Source organism: Lynx canadensis, chromosome B3, assembly GCF_007474595.2.
Source record: "Lynx canadensis isolate LIC74 chromosome B3, mLynCan4.pri.v2, whole genome shotgun sequence".
Lineage (NCBI taxonomy): Eukaryota > Metazoa > Chordata > Mammalia > Carnivora > Felidae > Lynx > Lynx canadensis.
Window position 1 is genome coordinate 145,278,795 of NC_044308.2, and position 12,390 is coordinate 145,291,184.

The window sequence follows — 12,390 nt, forward strand, 5'->3', positions numbered from 1 at the left end:
CTCCCTCCCTCCCGGCCACTGGGCTGGACTGCCTGTCCTGCCCTCAGCTCTTAGCCTGAGCCCCCCTGCCCCGGCCAGGCCCCCGGACGCCCTCCCACGGTGTCCAGGACTTTTCCTCCGGCTCCTTCCACGACTTAGCAGGACCTCACTGGTGACGTATCCGCCCCTCCCCGGTTGGGAAGTGAAGTCTGCAGCTTCGTGTGAGCCCAGTGAGGGCACAGTGTCGGGGAAAAGAAGGAACGTGTGGGCTGAGGGGCCGTGTGTGGTCACGCGAGGCCGGGCAGAGGAGAGGGCTGCAGGAGTGCAGACTCGGGTGCCCTGCAGGGGCCGAGGACAGCCCGGGGACAACCCGCAGGCTGAGGCCCTGCTGCAGCCAGGCCCCGGGCCCCACTTGGCGGGAAGCAAGGCCAAGGAGGCACTGCTTCATCGGAGGAGCTCTGCCTGCCGCTGAGGAGCTGGGGCGGGCGGGGGCCAGCAGCCGGAGCCCAGGCTGGGTGGTCACCGGGCAGCACGGCAGGGCTCAGCCCAGCCACCGGCGTGCTTGGGCAGGGGCAGAACGTGCCAGAGCTCACACAGCTGCCCCTCAGCTTGCGACATTGCCTGGGCCCCTGCCACGTGGCCATCTCAGGACGCCGTGGCATTTAGGTGACCTTTTGTACTGGGCACGGCCCGCATAGTCTCGGAGCCACTCCCATCTGGACCTGTGTCCCGTCTCCCTTGGCCGAGCCTGTGCCACCGCCAGCCCTGGCGGGGACCGGGCCAGGAGGGGTTCCTCATGGGAAGGCAGCGGGTGCCCCAGCCCCACTGCCTCTGGTCTAAGAGGAAAGGGCTTGCGTTTCACGTCGGACCCCACACCAACGTGCCACGTGACCTGGGGCCAGCCACCTTCCTACTCTGGGCCTCGGTCCCTGCCCGTGTAAGGCATGTATGTGGATCCCACTCCAGCGTCGTATGGAAGGCTCGGCTTCCCGGAGGGCCCCAGTCGGGTCCGGGCACGGCTGGGGCTGCATTTCTCCCGCTTTTCCGCTGCTCAAATCAACCGCAGCAGCTTTACGCAAGTGTAATTTACGTGCTGTGAAATTCGCCACAATCGCGCAGCCGCCACCACAACTCAGCCCTAGGACACTGTCATCACTCCAAGAGGCTCCCTCACGCCCCTGGCTGGAGCCCTGCCCCCGCCGCAGCGACCACCAAACGCTGTCCGGCCCTGTAAACGCTCCGTGCTGGCTTTTGTCTTGTTCGGGCCCTGTCGTCTCTACCGTGATAAATACGTAGAACGGAAGCTTCCCCTCTTGGCCACCTTCAGGCACAGGGCTCAGCACACGAAGCACGTGTACACTGTAGCGCACCCACCGCCATGGTCCGTTTCCAGGACTTTCCATCTTCCCAGCCTGAGGCTCTGTCCCCATTAAACATTCACCCCCAGCCCCTGGCACCCCCTTTTACTTTCTGTCTCTGCGAATCTGACTCCTCTGGGGACCTCGTGTGAGTGGCCACACTGTGTGGGTCCTTTGGGGACTGGGCTGTTGCACTCGGCGTCGTGTCCCCGCGGTCCGCGTGCGGTAGCAGGTCCGAACGTCCTCCCTTTGTACGGCTGCGCGGGCTCCCAGCGTGGCCAGAGCCCAGTCGGCTTCCCGCTCACCGCGTCCGGGGCCCGGCTTCGCGAACACGGCCGCTGGGAGCGTGAGCGCGCACGCTTGATGACGCTCTCGCCGCACTTGCCGTGAGCGCGCACGCTTGATGACGCTCTCACCCCACTTGCCGTGAGCGCGCACGCTTGATGACGCTCTCACCCCACTTGCCGTGAGCGCGCACGCTTGATGACGCTCTCGCCGAATTCGCCAGCGTCTGCCATTCAATCCAGTCTCCTGTCGTGTGTTGCAGGCAATGGGGTGGTCGTCCACTTACCCGGCTTGTTTGAAGAAGCAGAAAAGAATGAGAAGAAAGGTGGGTCCGCGTCCCCACGCGCTCACCCTGGCCCGGCTCTGGGGTGGGGGGGCTCCCCGCCTCGGCCGGGCCCCCACCCGCCTCCTGCTGGCCTTGCCCCTGCAGAAAGCCGGACTTCGCTCCAGGACGCAGAGAGCAGGGCGGCCTAAGGCCCCAAATTGGCTGTGGGCCCCAGTGTTTGTAAGGCGCTTTCACGACACGGGGGACAGGTGGCCCTGGAGCGTCACATCCAGGAAGTCAGGGAGGGGCCCTGGGACCTGGAGTTGGCTGGAGCCCCCCAGCCAGGACTGGGGACCCATGGGCCCGCCACGCCTGCAGGCAAGGATGTGGTTTCCGGAGGCAGGAGGCAGAGAGGGGCGAGAGCGAGGCCACCGGCCAGGTGTCTGGGCAACTGCGCCCCGTGACGGTTGTCTAGAGGCCGCGGCCCTGAGACCCCGATGGGGTCCGAGGAGGAAGCGTGCCTCGGCCTCAGGGCTCGAGTTCAGGGCAGGAGCCAGAAGAGTCAACGGGAACCTGCCCCTGGGCCGTGAGCAGCAAGAAGTGACAGGACGGAGGCCCCGCAGGGAGATGTGGGGGGCGTCCCGGGCGGGGCGGGAGGTTCCGGGGCCCTCGGCGGGGAGAGAGGCCAGGAGGGGAGGGCACACCCCTGGTGACCTCTGTGGACTCGCCCTGGGAGGGACCTGGGCCAGCTGCCCCTGAAGGCTGACCGCCTGCCCCGTGGCCGCAGGTCTGAAGGACTGGGAGAAAAGGCTCATCATCTCTGACCGCGCCCACCTGGGTAAGCTCCGCCCACCTGCCACGTGAGCGATGACGCGGCCGCGGCCCTCCTCCCGGGACGCTGGGCCCCGTAGCTCCACGGGGCCTTCTCGAAGAACTTGAAGGTGGGCAGTGGGTGGGGGTCACTGTTCCCATTGACAGATGGGGAAGCTGAGGCCCGAGGGACTCACGGTGACGCGTGAGTCTGGGCGGCGGCCAGATCCTAGCATGTCCCCTTTCAAACTGGACCACCTGTCCCGGGCGGCTGGGCTGGCGCAGGCGAGGCCCTTAACCCTGTGTCTGTCTCCCCCTGGGGACCCTGGCCTGGCCGGGCAGTGTTTGACTTTCACCAGGCGGTGGACGGGCTGCAGGAAGTACAGCGACAGGCGCAGGAGGGGAAGAAGTGAGTGTCTCCGGGGGGCTTTCGAGTCTGGGGGCCCTGGGGTGTGCGGAGAGGGGGCCGAGGTCCACTGGAAGCCACCGGGACCGCTGGTGCCCCGGCCCCGCCCCGCCACACATACACACACACACACACACAGGCCACCACTTCACCACGGCGCCCAAACCCTCGCCCCACCAGCACCAACGGCTGTTTCCCTGGCCTCCAAAGATCCTCGCGAGAGTGTGCCAGCGGCTGGCTCTCGAAGTCAGGACAGGGTGAGGCAGTGGCCGTCCTGCCTCGTCACGTGGCATGCTCACTTGCCGCACGTGTGCGCGCAGGTACGCGCACGCCTACCGCGCGCGCTCACACGCAGGTACAGCAGGTGGCAGTGCTGAGCATCCCGTCGGCCGAGCCCGGTCAGACACGCAGGGCAGCAGCCTCAGTGCCCCCCGCAAGAGGGAAGCTGGGGCCGAACGCAGACAGGATGTCTTAGAGCCAAGGCCTGGGACGAGGGGAGGGTTAGGGCTGGCCCAGGACCACCTTCCAGGGCCCCAGCCCCTCCCCCACCCCCATCCTGGAGAGGCGGCCCCAGACTCCAGGTGCTACTGCTGGGAAGCGCCCCTCCCAGCTCTACCCTTTTTGTAGGGGTGCAAACCGGGGTCTAGGGGTGCCGGCCCGGGGCCCTGAGCGTCCGGGCTTCTCCCGGGCCCCCAGCAGGCTGCGGGGCCGGGCTCCCTGTGTTCACGGCCGCCCCATCTTCCAGTATCGGCACCACCAGGAAGGGGATCGGACCTGCCTACTCTTCCAAAGCGGCCCGCACGGGCCTCCGCATCTGTGACCTGCTGTCGGACTTTGATGAATTTTCCGCCAGGTACCCAGCCGTCCGCAGCCCAAGGGGGGGACCGTGGCTAGTGAGGAGGGGCGCGGACACCCAGGCGGGGCGAGGGGTCGCAGTCACTGTCACCCCTGCAGATTCAAGAACCTGGCTCACCAGCACCGGTCCATGTTCCCCACCCTGGAAGTGGATGTTGAAGGTCAACTCAAAAGGCTCAAGGTAGAGCAGGGACCCCTGGCACGGCGGGCAGCCTGCCAGAGGCGCGACGCCCTGTCCGACGTTCACGGAACGCTCGCAGGGCACGCTGTCACAGGGCATTCTTATGGGGCGGCTGGCCTTCTTAGGGACCTCGGGCCAGCCAGGTCAGGAGGGTCCCCTCGGGAGGCCAGGGGATGCTTGGGCCCCTCGCTTTCCCACAGGGCAAGTTTCCCAGGATGCACTGGAGAAAGAGGCTGTCCCCGTCCTATTTGGGGCATGAGGTATAGGGGGCCTTGCTGACTCACAGAGGGGCAGCATGGGGTCAGGGACAGGATGAGGGGAGCACAGAGCCCTTCCAGAAGTTTCCAAGGCTGGGATCTTGGCTCCTTCCAGTCCTTGCTGGAGGCTGTGAATGAGGACAGGGACAAACCGATGAGGATGCCAGTCACGTTGGATTAGGGCCCACCACAGCGACCTCAACATAATCTCCTCTTTAGAGGCCTGTTTCCAAACGCAGTCACGTTCCGAGGGGCCGGGGGCCAGGACTCGGACAGATTAACTGGGGGGACACAGTTCAGCCCATGACAGCAGGAAGAGGCTCGTGAGAGTCGCAGATAAGACTCAGGTGGGGCCAGGGGCTGTTCCAGGTCTGGGGACAGGTTGGCAGGTCAGGACCCTCGCGGGAAAGGAATGTACTGGAAGGATCGGGCTGTCAGATGGGGCTGGAGCTGGACGGACGTGGCCTGGCCCCCTGCAGCCTCCCTCTGCCTCCCCCCACAGGGCTTTGCTGAGCGGATCCGACCCATGGTCCGAGACGGCGTCTACTTTATGTACGAGGCACTCCACGGCACCCCCAAAAAGATCCTCGTGGAAGGTGCCAACGCAGCCCTCCTTGACATTGATTTCGGTAGGTCCCCAGCCCAGCTGCTCCCAGCGGACCTCCTTTCGTGCCTGCTGGGGACCAGGCTGGCCACTGACGGGACGGGGCGGGGCTCCCCTTGAGGATGATCACGCTGCACCCCCCCCCCGCCCCAGTCTTCCTGCTTCAACTGGGAGGGGGAAGAGGGAGAGACGATCTAGAAGGAAGGGAGAGTGTCCGGAGCTGGGCCCAGGGCTCCCCGCAAGGCTGGGTACAGCCGGTGCTTCCGGCTGTGTGGGCCCCCTGTACATCCTGTCCCGACCCCGTGGCCGCACCCAAACCGAGGCCACCTGGTACAGCAGGGGAGGCCCCCACCATCCGAGCTGGGAGCAGCCTTCTTCCTCTGTTCACCCCCAGACTCCTACTTGAGCCACAGCGGCCTGACTCACGGTGCCCTTGCAGGCAGCTCCCCCAGGTTGGTCCCTGAGACCACCGGCCCTGGAGACCCCACCAAGGGGACTTAGGGGAGGCTGAACCACCCACTGTCCTCTGCCAAGAGGCAGCCCCGGGCCGGGGTGATCTGCAGGGGCGGTGGACACCCCCCGTCCGGTTCTGTCTTGCAGGGACCTACCCTTTTGTGACATCATCCAACTGCACCGTGGGCGGTGTGTGCACGGGCCTGGGCATCCCGCCACAGAACATAGGCGAGGTCTATGGCGTGGTGAAGGCCTACACCACACGCGTGGGCATCGGCGCCTTCCCCACCGAGCAGATCAACGTGAGTCCCCAGCCCCCGCGGGGCCTCAGCAGGGGGACACAGAGGCGGTGCGGGGCGCTCAGCGGCGGGGCGGGCAGGGACGCGCAGGGCAAGGGCAGAGGCAGGCAGAGACGAGTGCACAGAAGGTTGCTCGCTACAGCGGCCTCGCACCGCAGAAGCTCAAGCCGACCGTGTCCCCGGGACACACTGCAAGCGCGCGGGGGGCCTCAGCCCCCTCAGGGCGCCCCGTGTGGTGCAGCTCAGGGACCGTCAGGAAAACACTGGCCTTTTCTCAGCATGGCCCTGTGCCCTTGGCAGCAAGGGCACAGGCTCTTGTCCCGAACAGGTGCGTGTGAAGACCGGCGTCGGGAGGGAAGGGTGCCACGTCCAGGAGTAGCCAGGGCTCTCACGGGGCAGGGGGAGCAGTGACAGGGATGGGGATCTTGCCCAGAAATAAACCTTGCCCCTGGCGCAAAGCTACAGGGCCAGCACCCCCTCTGTCCTCGCGGGCCATCGGGGGGGACAAGAGGCTGCCCTGCTCCCCACCCACGTGTTCAGGAGGCATTGAGAACACAACCCCACTGGTCGGCAAGGCCCGATCAGGGGAGCCTTAGCTGCAGACACACCTGCTGGGGATGTGAGAACGTGGAAACAATGGGAGAAGCCAGGTGTGAGGAAGGGTTTGTCAGGGAGTGTGATTTCAAGCATTCCCCTGAGGGAAGAGGGAGGGGAGGAGGGAGAGAGGAGGAGGGAGAAAGGAGAGGAAGAAGAGAAGGGAGAGAGATGGGAGAGGAGGGGAGAGAGGAGGGAGAGGAAGGAGGGGGGAGGAGGGAGGGAAAGGAGAAGGGAAAGAGAAGGAGGGAGAGGAGAAGGGAAAGAGAAGGAGGGAGAGGGAGGAGAGACAGAGGAAGAGGAGAGGGAGAGGAGAGGGTGAGGAGAGGAAGAGGAGGGAGAAAGGAGAGGGAGAGGAGGGAGAAAGGAGAGGGAGAGGAGGGAGAAAGGAGAGGGAGAGGAGGGAGAGGAGAGGGAGAGGAGGGAGAAAGGAGAGGGAGAGGAGGGAGAGAGGAAGGAGGGGAAGGAGGAGGGAAAGAGAAGGAGGAAGAGGGAGAAGAGAGAGAGGAAGAGGGAGAGGAGGGAAGAAGGAGGAAGAAGAGGGGGAGGAGGAAGGAGAGAGGAGGAGAGAGAAAGGAGAGGAAGAAGAGAAGGGAGAGAGATGGGAGAGAGAGGAGGGGGAGAGAGATGGGAGAGAGGAGGGGGGGAGAGAGGAGGGGGGGAGAGAAGGGAGAGAGGAGGGGGAGGAGGAGAGGAAGGAGGGGAAGGAGGAGGGAAAGAGAAGGAGGGAGAGGGAGGAGGAGAGAGAGGAAGAGGAAGAGGAGAGAGAAAGGAGAGGAGAAGGAGGGAGAAGAGGGGGAGGAGGAGGGAGAGAGGAGGAGGGAGAAAGGAGAGGAAGAAGAGGAGGGAGAGAGATGGGAGAGGAGGAGGGAGAGGAGGGGAGAGAGGAGGGGGAGGGGGGAGGAGGGAGGGGAAGGAGAAGGGAAAGAGAAGGAGGGAGAGAGAGGAGAGACAGAGGAAGAGGGAGAGAAGAGGGAGAGGAGGAAACGAGGAGGGAGAAGAGGGAGAGGAGGAGGGAGAAGGAAGAAGAGGAGGGGAGAAGAGGGGAGGAGGCGGCAGCAGAGAGAGGTGTTGAGCACAGAGGCAGCCAAGTGCGGGCTCCCTTAAGTGGCGCCATGGACCCGCTCTGTTCTCACGCAGGAAATCGGGGACCTGCTACAGAGCCGTGGCCACGAGTGGGGGGTGACCACGGGCAGGAAGAGGCGCTGTGGCTGGTTGGACCTGATGATTCTGCGATACGCGCACATGGTCAACGGCTTTACCGCGTGAGCAGCCCTTCCCGCCTGTTTGTTGCCACAGGGTCTCCCCTTCCCCACGGCGAGGCCGCAGTGGGGGTGACAGGGAGGCCACCCCTGGGAGGCCCCCCTCCCCGGGCACCTCAGAGCCGGCTGAGCACGTGCGCGGCAGGTTACGCCGGCGCACGGGGACGCACGCGGCCGTCCTCACGGGCACAGTGGGGGCCGGCCTGGGCCTGGCTGGACTCGAGTCAGCACCTCCGTTAGGTCTGTAGGTTTGGGTCGGGCCGTGGGAGGGGGCCACCGTCCCCAACTAGGACCTAGTGCCAAAGCGGCTGCGCTCTGAGCGCCGAGGGGCTGAGACACAGAAGCGTGGAAGACAGGGTGTCTGCGCCGGGCACAGAGGCCACCATGGACTCACAAGCACGGGGAGACCCACCTGCGAGCCTTCTCGGCCCGGTCCGTGAGGGAGGGAGGAGGGAGACACGGAGGAAACAGGATGGAGCCCGCGGCCCAGGGCCCGTGCCGGAAAGAGCTGGCACCCGGGGAGGCCGCCAGTCCCTGGGGTCATGGGGCAGCTGCCCGCAGAGGAGCACTTAGGCGGAGCCATGACGGAGGGCAAACAGGGCAAGAGCCGCCAGAACGGGGTCCCGGGGGGGGGGCCCTCGAGGTGAGCAGAGCGAGGACGGGCACAAGCCCCACTCCCTAGCCTGTCTGCACCGCGTTTTCCTGGGACCACCTCATCTTTGTAGAGAAGCAAGGGGCACGGACGAACGGAACGGCTTCTCCAGCGTGCCTCGGTCTGTTGGCTTTTGGACAGGCTGGCCTTAACAAAGCTGGACATCCTGGATGCCCTGGACGAGGTCAAAGTCGGGGTCTCGTACAAGCTGAACGGGAAGAGGATCCCCTATTTCCCAGGTACCGGAAAGATCCGAGGCGGGAAGAGGCTGGAGCAGGGGAGGGTCTGCACGTCAAACGTGCAGAGGGAGCACCTGTCTCCGGAGCCGGCCAGTCCTGGGCGGGCGGCTGCCAGTCACAGGTTCTCACCCCGGGGGAGGCCTGGCCCCAGGAGAGGGCTGACAGGTGGGAGCCAACCCCGCTGGCCCCAGCCCCCGGGGACACTGAGGCACTGGCTGCCGAGGCCCAGCTCCCGGGAGCACTGGAAGCTCCCGAGCGGCCGGTGTGGCCGGCACTGTGCAAACCCAATGCGGACTCTTCTACCCAGGAAAACACGGTTTTCGGTCAGACCATTTAACACCTGATGGGTTTCTGCCTCCGTGCATCCGTTCTTTTAAAAATCTTTTAAAAAGTACAAAGGCTCATGTTTTCTTGGATCTGTTACTTACGCACCTGGACGCGCCCCTGCCAGCGACTTCCTGCCTTCAGCTGGGGGTGGGGGGAGTGGCCCTCCCTCGCCTGTGCGCACGCGCAGACCCGCCACCCACCAGTGCCGCTTGGCTGCGGGGGCTGCGTGTGTCCTCTCGGCCTGTGTGCCCTGGCCCTACTGGTCCCCGACCTTTGAGAGGGCACAGCGGGAGTGTGGTGTGAGTCCAGGGATCCAGGGCCCAGGGGAGCATGTGAATTAGGACCCTTGCAGTAGACGGCTTGTTCCAGCACCTTCCGTCAATAAGGGGTGGTCGCATCTACTGTGAGCCACATGCCGGGAACCACACAGCTAGAGCGGGGCCCTCGCCCCGGGAACGGGACACAAGAGTTTTTCAGGAACTCTTCATGCTTCAGGACCCTTAGAATTTCCAAGTGGGGTCCGTGAAGTTCCTTAGCTGAGTCACCAGTGTACGTTCTGTCAGAGCACTTAGCGAACCCAAGTCTGGGTGGATGTGTCCCCCCTGGTCTGGAAGGGTTACAGCCAGTGTCCTAAAACCACCCTGCAACTCTGAGAACAAACAGGGCTGCCTGCCTTCCTCGCTGCTCAGCCCCACGGCAAGCAGGCCCCTGAATGGGCAGCGTGAGACACCAGCATCTTCGGGACACGGGTCAGCCCCTACCCTTTGTTTCCCCAGCTAACCAGGAGATACTGCAGAAGGTCGAGGTCGAATATGAAACCCTGCCTGGGTGGAAGGCGGACACCACGGGCGCCAGGAAGTGGGAGGACCTCCCCCCGCAGGCCCAGAACTACATCCGGTTCGTGGAGAATCACGTCGGAGTGGCAGGTGGGTGCCCGAGCCCCGGCCACCACCCCGCCCTCTCCCTGCCCCAAAACCCTGGGGCTGAGCGGCCCTTTTCCCTTTCAGTGAAATGGGTTGGTGTCGGCAAATCAAGAGATTCCATGATCCAGCTGTTTTAGACAAGCAGCGCTGACCCCGGCAGGCCGCAGCGTCCCCTCCGGCATCATCAGCCACAAAAGCAACGCCGTAAACTAAGAGATAGGGAAACCATTTTCTGTACTTTTGTATTTCTCTCCAAGCCTTCAGCTCAACCACTGATGTCTGCAGTGACTCAAACATCTGACAGCCAGGGCTGTGGACAGTTGTTTTGTTTTGTTTTTTAAATCCTGCTATTTAAAATGAGCCCAAGTACTCAAAACAGAGAACTTCTATGGCACGTTGTCACATGGCTGTATGGCCGGTTGGAGCTCAGCAATAAACAAATCTAGTAGCCACTGAATGGTAGTGGTCGGTACATGTCTCGTTCGTCTCTTCGTTTTGACTTTCAAACTCTAAAAGGTGCTGCTAATGCTTTGCTGTGACGACAGTCTGCAGGGGGTGCCGCAGGTCTCCGGTGTCATGAAGCCAAGCCGTTTGCTTGCTTAGACGGCAAACTGGAGGGAGCCCGTGTAGGAGAGCCGGCAGCCATTCGATGTTTCGCTAACGGGGGCAGTTAAAGGAGCATCCCCTTGGTCTGGGAGCCCTCCCTGCCCGGGCGGAGGGAGGCCACCAGCAGGCCCCTCTTCACGTCACTTGCAACCACCTGCCCCCATCCCTCGAAATGTCAGTGGAATAAGTCGCTTTTTAAGTTGATTTGTTTTGAGACAGCGCGAGTGACCAGGGGAGGGGCAGAGAAAGAGAATCCCAGGCAGGTTCCGCACTGTCAGCATAGAGCCCGACATGGGGCTCGATTCCACAGACCGTGAGATCGTGACCTGAGCCGAAATCAAGAGTCAGACGCTTAACTGACTGCGCTGGCCAGGCGCCCTGAGTAAGTCACTTCCTCACTGGCCAGAGCTGGAACCAGCTCACTGTGGTCTCCATTGGAGGCTGAGTAGCGTCCTCAAACAACTCTCCAGAATTGGGGGTAAATTCAGAAAAATAACCGCCCTTTCAATATCACTTTGGAGAGAAGGAATTCAGTGGGGAGACCCATCATCGGTCGGGGTCAAATCCTGGCTCTGCCACACTGCCACTGTCATCTGGGCTCACCGAAATGGGCCAAGTGCCCATGGTGCTTGCTTCCCAGGGACCACACTGGTCCAGGAAGGGGCCGCGGGCTGCAGTGTGGCTGGCTCACGCCTCAGAGATGCTAACTGTGTGGCGGTATCTTCAGTGCGCCGTTCTGAGACTCCTGCGGTCTCAGGCACGTTCGCAGACCGCTCCACACGGTGCCCAGAACAGTGTCCAGTGATCTGAAAGAAAGCCAGGAAAACGGGTTCCGACCAGCTTCCCTGGGCCTCCAGTCCCCAAGCAGCACAGCCGCTTGAAGGCAGAGGTGAGGAACACAGCAGAAACTGCTCTTTGAGTTTCCTGAGAATCATCTCCTTCCATGATGCAGCAAGAAGGACCAAAGAGCCCGGAGGCAGGGGTGGGTTCTTCGGGGAAGTGGAGCCACCCTCTCAGCCACGCTGGACCCCACACTCCTCCCCGCCCCCTGGGAGCACGCTTCTCCATGTGAGGTGACCGTCCGGCAGCATTTTGCCGCAACAGAGAAACACATGCCCTTGTCAGTCAAGCGGAGTAGACGTTTTTCAGAAGAAAGAGAAATCATTTCATTCTACACGAAAAGCTCCAAGCCTGGCTTCGGAGGGTTAACCAGCAATTTATATTAGCTGCAAAAATGTTTTCAAATCTCCGTCTCGTAGTGGCTGCTAAATCCTTCGCTTGGACACAAACCGTTGTTGGTTTTCTTCCATCTCTGGCCAAAATCTCAAAGAGGCAGCCTCAGGCAACGTCCTCGGGTGTCTGTGGAGTTTTACAGGCTGAAAAGACCAACTTCCAGGGGCAGTGGTCCTTTCCTGGCACTGACTTCCTCACTCTCACGGCCCAGGGGCAGGAGGCTCTGAGGGATGGGTTGGTACTCACAGCCCCCTTTTTCCAGCATCAGGTGTTTTGAGGGCCTGAGTAATTATAAGGTGCTCTACTTTGCACCAATAACACAGCCCCAGAATGGAGGGGAGGGCTCACAGTGGCCTCAGCTCGATACGGGAGTAAAAGACAAATCGGTAACTGATCATGACTGACGTGCTCTTCCAAGCACTTTGAAAAGCTGCCGACTCTCTAACCTGCCACCTAGCCATTCCATCCCTGCTGACCACAATACATGAAGAATGTTTAGAAAAAGCCTTACAGAAGGATATCCAGAGAAGCCACCTTTGTCACAGCCCAAACCTGGCATCAGCCCAGTGGCCGTGGACGGGTAAACAGACTGGCCCGTCCACACGTGGGATACGACGGTCACAAAGACGGTCTCAAAGTCAGCATGCTGAGGAGCCCGACACAAACGCACCCATGCACCGGCATCTGCAGAATGAGTCTGCACGTGTCAGGTTCTAGGACTGCAACACTACCCCACGGGGACAGAAAGCAGGGCCGTGGTCTCTCCAGTCCCCCGGGCACTCGGGTTTGTGGTGACGGATGG

General features: G+C 62.7%; 1 protein-coding gene across 1 annotated transcript; it reads left to right on the forward strand.

The window, feature by feature from the left end:
• Nucleotides 1-1,806: 1,806 nt before the first annotated feature.
• On the forward strand, nucleotides 1,807-10,221 carry ADSS1 (adenylosuccinate synthase 1). Its single transcript, XM_030320118.1, has 11 exons — nucleotides 1,807-1,947; nucleotides 2,675-2,725; nucleotides 3,040-3,106; nucleotides 3,849-3,956; nucleotides 4,058-4,139; nucleotides 4,899-5,025; nucleotides 5,601-5,755; nucleotides 7,487-7,611; nucleotides 8,402-8,499; nucleotides 9,603-9,752; nucleotides 9,834-10,221. Exons 1-11 carry the CDS (start codon nucleotides 1,821-1,823, stop codon nucleotides 9,884-9,886), a joined length of 1,143 nt encoding a protein of 380 aa, XP_030175978.1. The 5' UTR covers nucleotides 1,807-1,820; the 3' UTR covers nucleotides 9,887-10,221.
• Nucleotides 10,222-12,390: the final 2,169 nt, after the last annotated feature.